The 17,698-nt window shown below is 39.0% G+C and overlaps 1 protein-coding gene across 2 annotated transcripts in view; it reads left to right on the top strand.

The window, feature by feature from the left end:
* Ace2 (angiotensin I converting enzyme 2) overlaps positions 1-17,186 on the top strand; it is a 42,226-nt gene extending 25,040 nt beyond the window's left edge. The window contains exons 11-19 of one of the 2 annotated variants that reach the window (XM_013032118.1): positions 2,375-2,519; positions 4,242-4,340; positions 5,017-5,139; positions 6,061-6,233; positions 7,553-7,611; positions 10,651-10,751; positions 12,092-12,208; positions 14,105-14,299; positions 16,428-17,186. In XM_013032118.1, coding sequence (XP_012887572.1) covers positions 2,375-2,519; positions 4,242-4,340; positions 5,017-5,139; positions 6,061-6,233; positions 7,553-7,611; positions 10,651-10,751; positions 12,092-12,208; positions 14,105-14,299; positions 16,428-16,536 — 1,121 coding nt within the window. In that variant the 3' untranslated portion in view covers positions 16,537-17,186. The remainder of the gene's footprint in view (positions 1-2,374; positions 2,520-4,241; positions 4,341-5,016; positions 5,140-6,060; positions 6,234-7,552; positions 7,612-10,650; positions 10,752-12,091; positions 12,209-14,104; positions 14,300-16,427) is intronic. The other variant, XM_013032119.1, reaches the window with a different exon arrangement.
* The last annotated feature ends 512 nt before the right edge of the window (positions 17,187-17,698 follow it).

Genomic DNA, 17,698 nt, shown 5'->3' with positions numbered 1-17,698 from the left:
TCTATATCTATATCTATCTATCTATTATCTATCTATCTATCTATCTACTATCTATCTATCTATCTATCTGTTTTTGGGGGGGTCCAGTCGTGGGACCTGAACTCTGGGCCTGGGCGCTGTCTCTCAGTTCTTCAGTTCAAGGCTAGCGCTCTACCACTTGAGCCACAGCGCCACTTCCGGCTTTTTTCTTTTTGCTTATGTGGTGCTGAGGAATTGAACCCAGGGCCTCATGCATGCAAGGCAAGCGCTCTACCACTGAGCCACCTTCCCAGCCCCCTGGTTTTATATTTTTAAATGAGGAATAAGAGAATCAACTGAAAGAAAGGTATTGGGACTCTAAAAATATCTAATAGAAACTGGGTGGGCTTTTTAAAGATGCTGAAATAATCCCATACAACTGAAAGGCTTTGTCCAAGGTCACGCCTCTAATCAGTGTCAGGCTTCTGAGTAGAAGATTCTGGTCCTGGGTAAAAACTTCCCCCAAAGATTAGAACAACAGGAACAGATACTACAAAAAAATCATTTTACCAAGGAGGAAACTAAAGATAAGGGAGGAAAACTAGTTCATAGTAGAAAGCAACATAGTAGCAGATCTAAAAACAGAATCCTGATTTAAAAGGCTTTCCCACAGTATAATGCAAAGCAAAGTGTGGTTTGAATTTGGGGGGGATTTTTCAAGAATGAGTGATGAAAGCACTCCAAAAATGAGTGGTAAAAGTCACTGAAACCTTTCTATTTTTAGTGAAAGCCATGTTTTAGCTGTAGCTTCCCCTCAGACCCACATAATTCCTCCAAGTCTTTGAGGCAGCTCACCTTGACCAAGGTGGTCTATTTTGCTTTCTGTGGATGGCTTGGACTGGTGGAACACAAAAATGTTCAAGAGATGTCCATTTGTCAGTGACTATACTATAGTTTTTTGTAAAAGGGCAATTAGACTTTAATACTTTCTCCTCTTCCATATATTCCTTTGCTCTTGTTTTGCTCTTATGTATGGCACACTGATCAGCTCTATTGGCTGGAACATTTGGTCAATGAGGTCATGAACTCTGTCCTGTCTAGGCAGTTCACTTTGCCTTGATTACTGGCTTCAGACCCTTAGTGATCTCACAGGGGCCTGGAAGTAGGCCAATGGAAAGTCACCATGATGTCTTAAAAGCATTTTCAGTTCTTGCTAAGGAAAAGGTAGTACATTTCAAGTCCATTGCACTATTTTGGTTATCTGTGGATTTTATGGGCTGTTTCACCCCTTGTTCTGGGTCTTGAACTCAAGGCCTGGGCTTTGTCCCTTAGCTTTTTCACTCGAGGCTGGAATTGTGCCACTTGAGTCCCACTTCTAACTTAGGAGTCACATGGACTTTCCTACTAGGGTGGCTTTCAATTTTGATCCCCAGAGCTCAGCCTCTTGAATAGGTAGGATTACAGGCATGAGCCAACAGCACATGGCCTGATTGATATTTTTAATTAAATTTATTCCTAGCTAGTACATAAAATTGTACATGCTAATGAAGTAACATGACCTTTTGTCACATTATATAATGTTTAAATCAGAGCAAATATATACATATATACACATATACACACATATAGACATATGTATATGCATATATGTCTATGATATATTGATATATATATATATATATATATATATATATATATAAAATCTCCCCACACAGATTTAACATTTCTCTATGGTGGAAATGGTCAAATTATTTTCTCCGGTGTTTGTGTTTTGTTTTCGCAGTGCTTAGGATCAACCCCAGCACCAGGTACATACTGGGCAAGTGAGTTTTCACTGCTCTATATATCAGCCCTCTTTTAACATTTTGAAATATACGGTACATTATCCTTATCTATACTAGCCTACTGTGTAGTAGCCCAATATTTTTTCCTCTCCCTGCTTTACTGGCTTTGCACCACATCTGCTCATGTTTGCTTATTTACCAAGGGCTCACAGAGGACATTAGGTAGCAGACACTGGACTAGATATACAGTCTTGAATGAGGCATTAACAATCACTGCCTTCATGGAGCTTTCAAAAATAAACAGAATGACTGGGAAAGTAGATGAAATAGCCCTAATTAACTCTGGTAAGGAGTCATTTTAAAGAAGACCATGGAAACGAATAAAAGACATAAGGATTAGGGTTAACATTTAGATTTTTATTTATCCATTCAGTTCCAGGGCTTCATCCTACTTTAAATCCCTTAGTTGAAAAGTGAATATATATACATGTTATTATGTTAACTGCCAATATTGCTTATGTAATTAAGGGTATCTTGTAGAATAATATCTTCACATTAGGCAAATTATTTTGCACACAAAACATCCATTGAGAGTTTCATCTTGATAATTTCATTTTCTATTTCCTTTTTAGAGACAGAAATAAACTTCTTACTCAAGCAAGCACTCACCATTGTTGCAACGCTGCCCTTCACATTCATGCTAGAGAAGTGGAGGTGGATGGTCTTTAGGGGTGAGATTCCCCAAGAGCAATGGATGAAGACGTGGTGGGAGATGAAGTAAGTCTGTGAATATGGAGTCATCAGTGTTTTCTTATGATTTTGCTGTGTATTTAAAAACATTTGAGGCCAGGGGCTAGATGCTCAAGCCTGCCATTTTAGCTACTCAGGAGGCTAAGAGCTGAGGATCTGAAGCTAGCTCAGGTAGGCAAATCTGTATATGAAACTCTTATCAATTATTTACCTCTAAAATACCAGAAATGGAAGTGTGGCTCAAGTGGTAGAACACTGGTCTTGAGCAAAAAAAGCTAAGGGACAGCACTCATGCCCCAATTTCAAGCCCCAATACCAGCATATGCACACACACACACACACACACACACACACACACACCAAGACTGACCTCTACAGACATTTGTGCATACACACATGTATACACACACACACATACACCTCTATGTCAAGAACACTAGAACCCACAAATGGCAGAAGTGGCTGAAGACCTAGTGCCATCCCCATCAGTCTAACCAATGACTGATGGGAGTTGATAGCCAAATACTTCAGCACCCCTAATCTCAAGGTAGCTAAGTCTTGTGGTAAGTACTCTATAAGAATCATGGAATTCCTTAGTGGGAATAGGCTCCAATTACCTACAGTAGGAGCTTCCTTGATAACACATCTTTTGCGGGTGGGGTGGGGGACCTACTTTCCTTTCCTGGTCTCATGTCCTTACTTCTTTGCCAGTATACCCTCGAATCCTGTTCCTGAGAGAATGTGTCTAAAATATCTAAAATGACTAGAATTGGGATTCTCAAGGGAAGTTTCATAGTGAGAAAAACTAGGATCTAAGGAGGTAAAATCTTGACAGTTGGTAATAGTAGAATTGTATTCAAGTTAGGGGAATGCTATCACAATATACAGCCATGTCTCCCTCCGCGCACACACACTCAAGCTTCCTTTTAGTAAATCTTACTTGAGAAAGGAGTCAGAACTCTGATTTTAGTATTTGATTATGATTGCAGCTCTCCACAGTGATCTCAGAATTATGAAGGGCAAAGCATTTCTTTTAAACAATGCCAAATACATGGTTACTTTACCTATTTTTCTGTCTAGGGTAATTTTTTATTGCTCTTAATTTTAAAGGGACATAGAATACTTTTATAGTAATTAATTAATGCATAGCAACTAAATGTTCACTTAGTCATTCACAAACAGAAACGAGGACTTTCCTTCATGCCCAGGACATGGTATGTACTGTAAACATGGCTAAGACACAGCCTTACTCTCTAGGAGCTCATATTTTCAGGACAAGAAGAAGTGCTATGTGAAAAACTACAACATAGAGAAATGGCAAAGAAGGCATAGCTAGAGAAGACTAAGGGAGTTGAAAGTTAAGTATGTTGTAAAGCAAGTGATAGCAGAGGCAGGCTTTCTAGAGGAAGGGACATTTCAGCCAGCCTTGGAGAGTAAGCTTTCTATTTTACCAAATGATATCTTCCAAGAACACAAAAATGTGGTAAGAGTTATTAGGGTAATGGCAGGTGATGTCCTTTATGACTGTATTAGTGTTTTGGAGATTATTTTCCCTTGGTATATTTGGTTGAATGAAAACAATGAGATAATCACAGAGGGCCTTTACTTTCTTATCTTTTTACACCATTGTTATTTCACCTCTCCAGTATAAATCCTGTTGTTTCAAGAAACTGCAGTAGTGGTGAGCAACTCTACCTTCTCATGATAGTTGACTCACAGTTAATCTAGCTCTTCCTTTTATCCCCAAAGGCGAGAGATCGTTGGGGTGGTGGAACCTGTGCCTCATGATGAGACGTACTGTGACCCTGCATCTCTGTTCCATGTTTCTAATGATTTCTCATTCATCCGGTAAATGACCATTTTCTTCTCTCTATTTCACTTGTAGGGTTTAGGGACAACTTGTTAAAAAGAAACCAATGGGGCTCAATAAAGTGATAATTCCTTTTCTTTTTCCACTTCTCACTCAATGCTCAAAATAGATGATCAATCTCCATTCAATCCCACGTGGTTAATTGAGTTAAATAAAACTGGAGTGAGATATTTTCTGCATCATCAAGGAATCAGTAGGCTCACAGGGAGACACAGAAGTATTTTCTTTCTCTTCTTCTACTAGCAGAGTTCATCATGTATTCGAAGAACATTTTAACATGAAGTCTAAAAGCCTATTTTCTTAACCTATTAGTGACTGATCTTGAAAAGATAATGTCTGGAAAAGATAATACAAATGTGAGCAGATGCTTAACATAGTAAATAAAAATAACAGAGTAAATAAATAATACATTTTATTTAACAGAGTAAAATAGTGATAATAATGATATATAAAATGAGAATCTGCTAATACATAAATGCAAGTAGATTTTGATGTGTCTACAGAGTTCATGTTTAGATCTTTTTGGAAACCACTAGTTGGTTAGTAGTTCTGTGGTCACTTGGGCACATAATTTCAATATATGCTCCAATCAGTGACCCTACCATAATCATTAAATATGGAATTTCTTTTCACTGTTTTTTGTCTTTTGTACAGATATTACACAAGGACCATTTACCAATTCCAGTTTCAAGAAGCCCTTTGTAAAGCAGCTAAATATGAAGGCCCCCTGCACAAATGTGACATCTCAAATTCTGTTGAAGCTGGACATAAGTTGCTGTAAGAAATGCCTCAAGCTGGGCGTGGGTGGCTCATGCCTGTAATCCTAGCTACTCAGGAAGCTGAGATCTGATGAGTCCGTGAGAATCTGATCCCCAATTAACCACCAGAAAGCTAGAAGTGGCACTGTGGCTCAAATGGTAGAACCCTTGACTTGAGCTGAAATGCTCAGGGACAGTGCCCAGACCCAGAGTTCAAGCCCCATGATCGACAAAAAAAGAAAGAAAAGAAAGAAAGAAAGAAAGAAAGAAAGAAAGAAAGAAAGAAAGAAAGAAAGAAAGAAAGAAAGAAAGAGAGAAAGGAAGAAAGAAAGAAAAGAAAGAAAAGAAATGCCTCAAAATGTCAAACCTCTTCTAGAACCCAATTATTACTCATTTGAATGTCTAATTTTGAAGGTGATTTCTCTTTGAGACCTCAAAAATTACTTATCCATAGAATAGATGTTTAATTTGTGATTAAACAGAAACATAAGCCATGAAATGTCTGAATAGCCATCTGGTCTATGTCATAACTACAGAGCTCTGTTTGTAATACTTGGAAGAGATTAGGGCTTAATTCAGCCCTTAGTTTGGATTAGAGGGACATTGGTGGCTCATGCCTAATCTTACCTTCTTGGAAGGCTGAGATCTTGGGATCAAGGTTCAAAGCTAGTCAAGGAAGGAAATTCCATCTCCAATTAACCACAAAAAATCTGGAAGTAGAACTATATTTCCAGTAGTAGAGTGCCAATCTTGAGCAACAAAGCTAAAGGACTGCACCCAGGCCCTGAGTTCAAGCTCCAATATTGGTACAAAAAATAGAGTGAGTCTATCTGTTAATGATTCTAATTTTCTTACCAGCCAGATGCAAATTTAGCTAAATCAAAGAAAAACACCTGAAGTTAGTCAAAAAGCCCTGAATACTCTCTTATTTCCCCTGTAGCAATATGCTGAGACTTGGAAAATCAGAACCCTGGACTTTAGCTTTGGAAAATGTAGTAGGAGCAAAAAATATGGATGTGAGACCACTGCTCAACTACTTTGAGCCACTGTTTATCTGGCTACAAGAACAAAACAAGAATTCTTTCGTGGGGTGGAACACTGCATGGAATCCATGTGAGTACTGAGTTGACACATTTTGTATCATGCTCTGTCTGCTTCCCTGGGTCTCCTTTGGTCCCAGTCTTATGGTGGCTATGACACATCTGAGTCTATGTTCCCTCTATGTAGAAACCCTTGCTGAGTCTACTTCACATTTTTTCAAGGCTTTTATTAGTCTCAAATTTACACTATTATAATAGTCTCCACTTGATTCTTGCTCTTCAAAGACAAATAGAATTTTTATTACTATTACCACTTCTCTCTGGCACTTTCTTATTTCTAGATAATTTGTATGTATTGCTAATTTGTTATTGATTTTCAGCTTTAAACCTCCTCTTCCACCTACAATTCCACTTCTATTTCTCATTTTCCCAGTAAAACAGCTATCGATGTTGACAGAGCCAAGCAATAGTCTTTTTTTTGGATCATTTCTTATGTGGCCTGTCATAGAGTTTCTATGTGTCTCAATTTTTTTTGCATACCTAATTTTTCATCTGCATTGTGGTTGCTTTTCCCCAATTCTTCCAACATTATTTTTCTTAGTCTTAGGTTTTTTTTCCCCCAGAGATGCCTTTCTTACAGACTTGTATCCTCCTGTCACAATATAAACCACAGTTTTCCTCCTGAGTCAACCCTTTTTTGTGCTCTTGGGATGAATCCACCCATTCCTGTTTCCATGTCTTCTTTCTGGAATTACCCCTTGTCAGAGTACAACGTGTATGTGACTGTCAGAGCAAGGGTCCACAGAGTAGGGGATTAAATGTTCCTTTACCCATTAAAAGTGCCTTTACCCACACTCTGACTTCCAATTCCTTTGTTTTCAGGGCACTATCATCTTCCCAATTGTACTATACCTGAGTCTCAAACCTCTGTGATTGTGTATCCCTTCTGTCTAAACCTCGGGCCATGGCTTCCTATTCCCTGAGAAAGCAATTGCCTTCTCCCATCACTTTCTCATTTTCCAACAGTGTGTTTATACCTTTTAAAACATTGCTTAGCTGGGCACTGGTGGCTCATGCTTGTAATCGTAGCTACTCAGGAAGCTGAGAACTGAGAATCGCCATTCATAGCCAGCCCAGGCAGGAAAGTCTTACCTCCAGGAGACTCTTACCTCCTATTAACCACCAGAAAACCAGAAGTGGTGCTATGGCTCTTAGTGGCAGAGAGCTAGCCTTGAGCTGAAGAGCTCCAGGACAGCGATCAGGCCCAGATTTCAAGCCCGTGACCAAAATAAATAAATAAATACATTTATTAATGGGATCTTGGGAAGGGAGAGAAATAAACGTGTCAATCTGCCATCTATAACTAGCACTCTGTGATTTCTCTTTAATCAGATAATGACCAAAGCATCAAAGTGAGGATAAGCCTGAAATCAGCTCTTGGAGATAAAGCAGTGAGTATTCTGGGTGGTTTGTTCATGTGTTTCAGTGTATTCTCTTCCTTGAGCAGGAGACAGTATACCCATTCCAGTGTGAGCTACACACAGAGGAAACCAAATAGTTCTCTTTAAACTATAACCCATTTTATCTAGGTAATACCTATTTTTTACTTACTACATTGAAGGTGTTATGAAATCAGTGCAACATCATCTAGATAGATCATTAAATATCAAATACTCATCCTTCCCATTGATACTTAACATCATTACTTGTATTCAAGGAAGAAGACATGGTTGTATTTTGAGTCATTTGATTTTAGAAGCATTATGTTTAGATTTTTGTTAGTAAATCATCTATATCCATATCTAGATCTAGATCTAGATAGTTCCTGGCTTTATTCACAGCATTGTCCATGGACCAATCAAGGGCACTTACATCTTTTGATCTGAATCAATCAAATGTAGACTCTCAGGCCCCAGCCTTATGCCTGCCTAATCAGAATCTGCATTTTTTTAACCTCCCTCATGCCTGTAATCCAAGCTATTCAGGAGGCAGAGATCTGAGAATAGTAGTTCAAAGCCAGCCTGGCCAGGAAGGTCCTTTAGACTATTTTGGGGTGTTCTAGTACTGGGGCTTGATCTCAGAGCCTGGACACCATTCTGAGCTATTTTACTTAAGACTAGTGCTCTACCACTTTGAGCCACAGCTGAAGGTAGTGGAGATAAGAATCGCACGGGCTTTCCTGTCTGAGCTTTGAACTAGTACTTTTGTCTCCAATTAATCACCAAAAAGCCAGAAGTGGAGCTGTGGCTCAGGTGATAGAACATTATCATTGGGAGAAAAAGCTAAAGGACAGTACTCAGTACCACCCCCCCCCCCAAAAAAAAGTTTTCAAATCTCTTTGGGTGATTCTAATTCCAGTAAAGTTTCATAACCAATGACTTAGTGATATATTTTGGGGTAACAAAGTGTTTTATTGAAAATCCTATTACCTCTTTATACAAATTAATTTAATTAGCTATTATTCTCTCCTGAATCTCTATCTCAGGTAACTTACCCTGAGGAAGTATATTAGTAACTTTGATTTAGGAAAGAAGAGAGGACAGATAGTCTCAGACAAATGGGGATCAAAGACCTAAATGGGGTGTGGCAACATGACAGCTTTGCAAGTTTCCAAGTTGTCCTGGAACTTTCAGATAAAACAGTCCAAGGTGCTATAGAAAATTACTTTCTCATTGCAAAAATCCAAAGATTGCATTTCTACCCTTTTGCTGATCCTAAGAATTAAAATATTGCTCAAGATTCAACAGTACTTCTAGGATAATTCTAATAGTTATGTAAGACATGGAAATATAGGTAGCACAGGTATAGAAAAATTTAAGAAAATAACCATAGAAAATTTTAAGAAAATAACGGTAAAAATAGAAGTTCACTGCTTTACAAACTCCTACACCCATTTATTAATAATTGTTAAATGTCCTTGAACTTACTTATTTTTGTCATAGTTATATTAGCTCTTCATTGGCCTAATGACTTTTAACTACTGAAAGATCAAAATCCTTTTCAATTATCATCTGTTTTTCTTTTGTATATATTCATGTTCATGTTTTCTTTCTATGCATCAGAGACTGGTAGTCTTCAGCTGGTTTGATGGTTTAATGCCCTAAGGCCAATTAATCAAGTTGAGGGGAACCAAACTGAACCTTTAGTGTATTTGCACATCAGAACAAAACCAGCTGCCCATTCCAGCCAGTTAGTGGCAAACTTCAACCTAGTCTATGGCATTATTTCAAAATTCATCATTAATTGTTTTAATATAAAAGCAATAACATGGATATTATTAATCACAATATCAATAGTATTATTGCTACTCTTTTTTTTTTGGTTGGTCGTGGGGTTTGAACTCTGGACCTGGGTGTTGTCTCTCAGCTCTTCAACTCAGGGCTAGTGCTCTACCCCTTGAACCACAGCACCACTTCCAGCTTTTTCTGCTTATGTGGTGCTGAGGAATCAAATGCAGGGTCTCATGCATACAAGGCAAGCACTCTACCACTGAGCCACCTGCCCAGCCCCTTATTGCTACTCTTAAAACAACTCCATCCTCCCCAAACTTGGGTGAAATCAAGCTGAAGTAAAAATGATATTTTTTAGACAATTTCAACACAACGTAATAAATGTTATAAACAAATGCATAAGAACAACTGTCTGGAAGTGTAATTACTCAGTTACACTTCCTGGAACATTTCCTTTTTTAAATTAAATTTAATTTTCCTACTGTTCTTGATTCTGGTACCCTGTATCTTGTATATACCTTTATCTGATTTGGGGAAGGGAAAGGGAACAACAAAATAATGAAACAAAGGACAAAGGGTGAAACAATGCAACAGTGATACTCACAAGACACTATGTTAGAAATGAACTTTACAATTTTTTGGGGGGATGGGAGGAAGAGGGAAAGTGGGAGAAAAATGAGGGAGGGAGTTACAATGTTTGACAAATGTACTCATTTACCTTACTTATGTAACTGTAAAAGTGACATTGTTTTGTGAGGTCATGATTCTTTTTGTCTGAAGGGAAAGTAGAAATGCAAATCTGCTGCTGCCTCCTGCTGGAGAAAAGAGTCAATGCTACTTTTTCTTTGTCTTTTAACACACAAGACCTTTAGAATTGGAAAACAAGTTTACCCCCTCTGTTCACAGGGACTCCCACCTATAGTCCTGTCTTTAGAGTGCTTATTTGAATTTAGATCAAATCAAAGAAGGAAAGATAGTGAGACCAATGGTTGCTCAAGGAACAGCATTAGCCACCCACCCAAGAGCTTCTTCATGATGAAGTCTCTTCATTCTCAGCACGACAATCTGAATCAGGAGCTTGAGGGTCTTTTAAGCAGTCCTCCATGTATTGCTGGGGCCCATGAACACTGGAAGTCACTGATACAATGAATAGCTAGAGTCCTTGGGATGGTAACAATAAGGCTTAACAAGTATTTGGTTTAAAAAAAATCTGTCCTCTGATCCTTTCTGAGCAGTATCTTTTTTTTTCTGAATTTGCAGTATGAATGGAACGACAATGAAATGTATTTGTTCCAGTCATCTGTTGCATATGCTCTGAGAAAGTATTTTTCAGCAACCCAAAACCAGACAATTCCTTTTCGGTGAGTTCATTTGCTGGGTTCACATGTTCTCTAGCCAGCAATTCCCTTATTCTCAAGTCTGAGGAGCTGCTCTGCTTAAGCGTTATTCTAAGTTAAATTAATAATAATAATTTAGAATAATAATAATTATATCATAATTTCTCTAAGGAAGATTAGGAAACATTTCCCAATGACTTAAATGTCTTTTACATCCTAGAATTTGGGACCACCCTATTTAGGGATGGTTGTGGTTTATTTGACTTGGAAATGACAAGGACAATGTTCTTATTAAACATCTTGTGCCCTCAGCTCCTTAGAGTAGTAATGGAAAAAAAAGATTAAAATTTCTACCTTCATTATTAATGTGTATATAAGTGAATTCTACAGAAATATGTGTGTTATAAGTGAAAAAATAGAATTCCATAGAAATACGTGCTAAGGAGAAATATACAATAGGAAGAGTCAGGGAAAACTGGTGTGTGTGTGTGTGTGTGTGTGTGTGTCTGTGTGTGTGTCTGTGTGTCTGTGTGTGTGTATAAGAGTTCACTTTTAACCAGAATGGTCAGAAAAGACCTTAGTGATATTTGAGCAAGTATATGAAACAGGAGATTCAGTGAGGCAGACAATGGGAGAAGCAGATTCAGCGGGTGTCAGCAGCAAGCACAGACTCTGAAGGAGGACTATGCTCACCTGTTGAAGGAACAGCAAGAAGGCCATGGTGGTTAGAGCAGAGTCTAGAAGACAAGTAGGAGGTTGTGGGTAGGGGTGAGCAATGAAAAGTCATGTGGGCCGTGAAGGTCATTTTAAGAACTTTGTTTTTTTATTCTTAGAAAACAGGACTATTGGCCATGTGATCTGCTTTAGTTTCTCTAGGATTATGGCAACTATGTGGGCACTGTCTTTTAAAAATTCATATTCTATAGTAAATCTCACTTTCACCTTCCCCCATGGGTGAAATGTTGTTTTATAATCTTAGGAGGGGCTGGATTAGAGAGCATCAACACGCCACCTCTTTTGATAGCACTGACCCATGTCTGTCCACCACATCTTTTTCATGAAAGTCCTAGGTTATCAATTCCTTGTGGATTCTGTCAATGTTTTCGCCTGGAAATTTTGCTATCATTGGAAAAAGTGGCTTTGTATGATGCAGAATTACCATTGGATAGCGTAGCTTCTATGTAGGTGCTTCCATGTGCTTCCAGAAGTGTTCATTTGTTTGAACAATGATGTTTTCCATTGTTTACTGTGTCTCACATCTCTGTCTTATGGTCTGCTCCAAAATCTCTGTTCCATGAGTACGGAGAGTATCTTTATTGTGTTCTCTGGATCACAGGGAAAATGTTTCTTTTGTTTCCCCACAGGGAGGAGAATGTGAAGGTAGAGAATTTGACACAAAGGATCTCCTTCACATTCTATGTTACTATGCCTAATAACTCATCTGACATCGTCCCTCGAGATGAAGTGGAAGCGGCTATCAGGTGACATTTTGCTTTCAAACAAACCAATAAGGACAAAGGGATTAGCAAATGTAACAACCATTGCTAGCATTTAGTGTGCAGGTGTTGTTCTGTCCCTTCTACATGCTTTACCTTATCCCAAACCTGTGTTTCAATTCCAGAAGAATCCAGCATCAGGAGAACTATCTTGCTTTTACATTTTCTAGACCCTTAAGACAAGGATTTAAATAGTTTATTTGGGAAGCACTAATAAAAATATAGATAGGAGGAAGATAGGGAAAAGAAGACACTAGTTGTATCTTGTCAAGAACTTCCCACTGTCAGCAGCTAGAGCTCAATCCTGCTGGGTAACTGTAGAACACTGTGCAGAATGTGCCTCTGGATTGTTTCTGGCCTGTGAATGGGGCAGGTTTTTCAGTCTGACAATGCAGATGGCTGATGGAGGTCTGACGAGCATCGTGGAGAACAGTCAATGTAGAAGGGACATGGATAGTTATTACCATGATATGTTGTAGGAACATTGATTTAGGGTTGATTTAACTGCCCAAAGCCTGAAAGAAGGTATATACGAAGAGGATTCCTGAAGCTGTGGCTATACTCCATACTTGGATGGGGACTTATATGAGCAGCAAGAGCTTAGAAGAAATCATTTTCCCTCAGTTTGTCTCAGCACTTTTGCAAAAGACAGCAGAGGTGGAAAATGGATAGTACTGATAGATGATTCCCCCTTGTCATTACCAAAGGCCTTATATACTGAGCAGCTCACTAAGTGCCACCTGTGCAGTGTGTGTCTAGAAAAATCTAGCTGGGTTGAGGTGTATGACACAACCATGCTGGGCATTCCTGTCTTCAAAAGATTCCTGTGTGTCTTAGGAGAAAACGCTGGCTAAGATGGCAAAAGAGCCTTACCTTCCAAGATACGTGGCTACAAGCTGTAGGGGATGTGAAACTTCATTTCCAGAATGACTTGAAAAACAGGCCCTTGAGTTTGCAAGGGGTTGCTTGGCTAATACTGTTTTGACCTCTTTCTTTCTCTGCTGGAATGTGACTGCCTGATCTGGGCTCTACCTAGGGTAGGAAGATGTGATGCCAGAGACTTAGGTCTTTAATCCAGAATGGTCTCTATTTCACTGTTTTTGTCGTAAATAATCATGATTCCTGGTCTCTCCATAATGTATACCCATTTCCCATCCTGGTGCTGGAGAAACTGGCAAAGGTCTTTCTGTATGCTAGTCCTCAGTGATGTTTTAAAATGGCAGTACCTCTTACTTGGAAAAATTTTCCTACAGGGACTTGGGTATAGACATGATTTATTTGTAGAAGAGAAGTATTCAACTATCCTTTCCCATTACTTTATATATAGTCAGTGTAGACATACTATAACCAATGAGAAAACCTTCCAAATAAGCTAACTTGGGGTTTAAAGCACAGTCGTCACAGTTGAACAGGTTTTCCTCATTTCCAAATTTCCACATTTTGCAGCTTAGCCTTCCAAGGAGGCTGTTGATGAGCGTCAAATTATGAAAGATGTCTGATTATCAGACATTCCCATGTGTATTTTGGTTTCTTTTTCTTTCTTTCTTTTGTGTCAGTCCTGAGGCTTGAACTCCAGACCTGGACACTGCCCCTGAGCTTTCTTAATTTTTTTTTTCCTCAAGGCTCATACTCTGTCACATGAGCCACACCTCCACTTCCAACTTTTTGGTCATTCATTAGAATTAAGATTCTCATGGACTTTCCTGCCCAGGATTGAGTCTCCATCCTCACATTTCAGCCCCCTGAATAGCTAGGATTATAGGCCTGCACCACCCGTGACCAGCTCTACCTTGATTTCTTTATTATTTTCATTGTAAATGACTAAATACAACTTCATTTTGCTTAAGTGTCCTCTTTTCTGTGTTTTGCTTTTGTGACTAGGATGTCCCGAGGTCGTATTAATGATATTTTCTGCCTGGATGATAACAGCCTGGAGTTTCTGGGCATTAATCCAACACTTGGACCTCCTTACCAGCCACCTGTCACTGTATGGCTGATTGCTTTTGGAGTTGTCATGGGACTGGTAGTGATTGGCCTTGTTTTCCTGATCGTTGTTGGGATCAGAGAACGAAGGAAGTAAGTACCCTTTCCTAGAATTATCTCTATCTGAAAAGAGGAATATTTAGGGAATACTCAATGGAAGAATTTGCCACAAGATACAGGATCGCAGTTGGAAACCAACCAGGGCAGGATAGTCTGTAACTCTTATCTCCAATAAACTACTCTGAAAAATATAGAAGTGGCACCATGACTTAAGAAGTTGAGTGCTAGCCTTGAACACAGACAGACTCAGGGACAGAGCCCAGGCCTTGAATTCAAGTCCCAAGACTGACAAAAAATGAGGGGTGGGGGAGGAAGAAGAGAAAAAGAAAAAGGAAAGAAAGGAAGGAAATGAAAGAAGGAAGGAATTTTGCTCCTAAATATTCAGATGTATGTCCCCTAGAAAGTTAGCAGATATCATCAGCATTTTGCCTTCCTAGCAAGTCCACATAGTGGATACATAGCCTGGAGTTTATTAGCATGCTTTAGTAAACTCCATCTCAGCCACAGCCATTCCCCGACTTAGGAGAGGCACTGAAACTCAGCAGGGGTGACATCTAAGTGGCCCCAGGGGATTATCCTCATTGCATAGTCCTCCTTAGTCTACAAGCGACCCCAGAGACTGGATTGACAATGGATGTGAGCTGCTCAAGAATAAGCTCTAAGATTTGCTTCAAACTGCTATTCCCTTTTGCTTCTTTGGATCATTGACACTCCATGAAATTGTAGTGCATGGACAGGCATCTCCAACTTGGAGTTATAGTGCAATCTTTCCATACATGCACACAATGTACCTTGATTAAACTCACTCCCTCAACCACTCCCCTCCACCCCCTACTCCTTGATTGAGGATTTCAATTATTGCACATCTGATTGCTAGTGTTGCTTTGCCACTAGATTTTTTTCTGACTCTGAGAAATAATTGACTCTGATTTTGTTAAGCATATGAAATAGATTAACAGTATTTTACAACACCTACCAAGACTCTATGTATACTTTCTGTTCTCTCTCTCTCTCTCTCTCTCTTTCTTTCTTTCTCTCTCTTCTTCCTTCCTCCCTTCCTTCTTCCTTCTTCCTTCTTTCCTTCCTTCCTTCTCTACTCCCTCTCTTCTCTCTTTCTTTCATTTTTTTGTCAGTACTAGGGCTTGAACTCAGGGCCTGGGCTCTGTTCCTGAGTCTGTCTGTGCTCAAGGCTAGTGCTCTACCACTTGAGACATGGAGCCACTTCTAGCTTTCGTGGAGTAGTTTATTGGAGATAAGAGTTACAGACTATCCTGCCCTGCTGGTTCCCAACTGTGATCCTCACATCTCAACCTCTTGAGTAGCTAGAATTAAAGGTGTGAGCCTCTGGCATCCAGCTTTCCTTCTTTTTTCTTTTTCTTTTCTTTAGTTCTTTCTTTTTTTTTTTTTGCAATACAAGAGTTTGAACTCAGAGTCTTGTGCTTGCTAGGCAGGCAGGCACTTTACCTCTTGAGCCATACTCACAGCCCTTCCTTTTTGCTTTAGTTATTTTTAAGATAAGGTGTCATGCTTACATGTGTTGCTTTGCATGGCTACTTTGTTGAGAAGAGCCTCAAATCATGATCCTCCCAACCTCTACCTCCCACGTAGCTGGGATTACAGATATGAGCCACTGCACATGGCTTTATGTTCTACATACTTTATCTTCTAGTTAGCATGTTTTATTTTATACATGTTTATTTTACCTAACTTATACATTCTTATCTTCTACTTAGCATGTTTTGAGAACCTCCCATATTAGTTACATGAAGAGACTTTCTGTTTGCTGGGAAGATAGTTTCTTATTTTATGGATCAATCATAATTTTGTTAACTTGTCCTCCACGAATTGACATTTATTGCCTGTGTCTGCTTTAAAAGAGTATGATGACTTGATATAGGTCATTCCTTTTGGGCATCAGTTTAGCTGAGCAGCAGAAATACAGTGTTGAAGCCAATGTGGACTTCTAATTTTGGTGACTATTATTCCCCAATGGACTTCAATAGAGACTCAGTGAGTATATACTTGTATCATCCATTCACAAGTGTTCCTGTTTTCCCAAATAGGCATCCTTACACAGGATGCCACCAAAATCGTGACGCATCTGGTTAATGCAAAGTGCCCTTCGAACATTACATCGAGGTGACTTTGTTTTCTTTAACAGGAGATCTGAAATAAGAAGGGAAGACAATCCCTATGCCTCGGTGGACATCAGTAAAGGAGAAATGAATGCAGGATTCCAGAACACTGAGGATGTCCAGACATCATTTTAGATAAACTCTTTTATTTCCTGAGATAATTTTTACTAAATAAAATGATAAAGATATCATTAAATGTCAAAACTCTGCCTCTGTTCAGGAAAAGTTGTCCAGAGACAACCTGACTGAGCAGTGAGCTCTCAGTGTTTATTTCTGCCTCCACACTTCTTCTCTTTCCTATTAGACATCTTTATGCTAGAGTAAAATAGGCAAAGCATATCGCTGGCCTCACAGGGCTGTTGGGAATGAAGGGAAGTGGAATGGAGGGGGATAAAGGAACAATGGCTATGGCAAAAAGGGAGATGTATCATGGGTGTGACTGTCGTATATTGTTTGAAATCTGTGGTTTCAGGGATGGAGACTGGTGAATACTGTTCACCTGAATTGAATCCAAGTCATTTGTAACAGTTATGGTTAGAATGGACCATGATGGCGTCAAGGTGGCAAGTCTAAAGGAGAAAGAGAATCCAGAGATCAGGTAGAGGAGATTGCCTTTTCCTGACAGTACAAACCTGACACAGGGGTTTCCATGAACTCATGTGAGCTTGCCTGTTAGAATCTTACCACCATTATTTTCTATCTGGGGTGAGTGGAAATTCCAAGCAAATGTTCCCCCTCTAAAGTGGATCTTTTGTATTAACCCACAGTGTATGAGGCATGCTGCACACAAAGTAGACATTCAATAAATGCTTACTTGATTTATACACTTTGATGGTCTTTTGAGCACTTGTATACTGGGGCCCCTGCTCATCCTGTCTGCTTTTTACATTGATATACAAAATTATAGTGTGATTATCTGTGATCTTTGACATTCCAAATATGTTGGCATGTTTCCTAAATTCTTAGATTGCTTTATTGGACAAAATAGTTGTTAAATCATTCAAAAAGACTTGTGTCCAGATATATTATCAAATCAGAACTGAGGACTGCTTTGTATTTCTAGAGTACCTAGCTTAGTTCTGAGCACAATATCTACTATATACTTGAAGAATGATTAATAGTAGCTTAAAGAGATTAATATATCCAAATTCTACTCATTAAGTTGCAATATATGCTAACTTCACTGGAGTGATTTTAAACTTAATTCACTATAATCATGGTAATAGTGGATCAATTAGTCACTACAGAGGAGAATGAAATAGCCTCCTGATAACTAAATCAGGCTGGGTAATAACTA

Source organism: Dipodomys ordii, unplaced genomic scaffold (assembly GCF_000151885.1).
Source record: "Dipodomys ordii isolate 6190 unplaced genomic scaffold, Dord_2.0 Scaffold150, whole genome shotgun sequence".
NCBI lineage: Eukaryota > Metazoa > Chordata > Mammalia > Rodentia > Heteromyidae > Dipodomys > Dipodomys ordii.
Note: the sequence above shows the minus strand (reverse complement) of the source record. Positions and strands in the feature narration are given on the sequence as shown.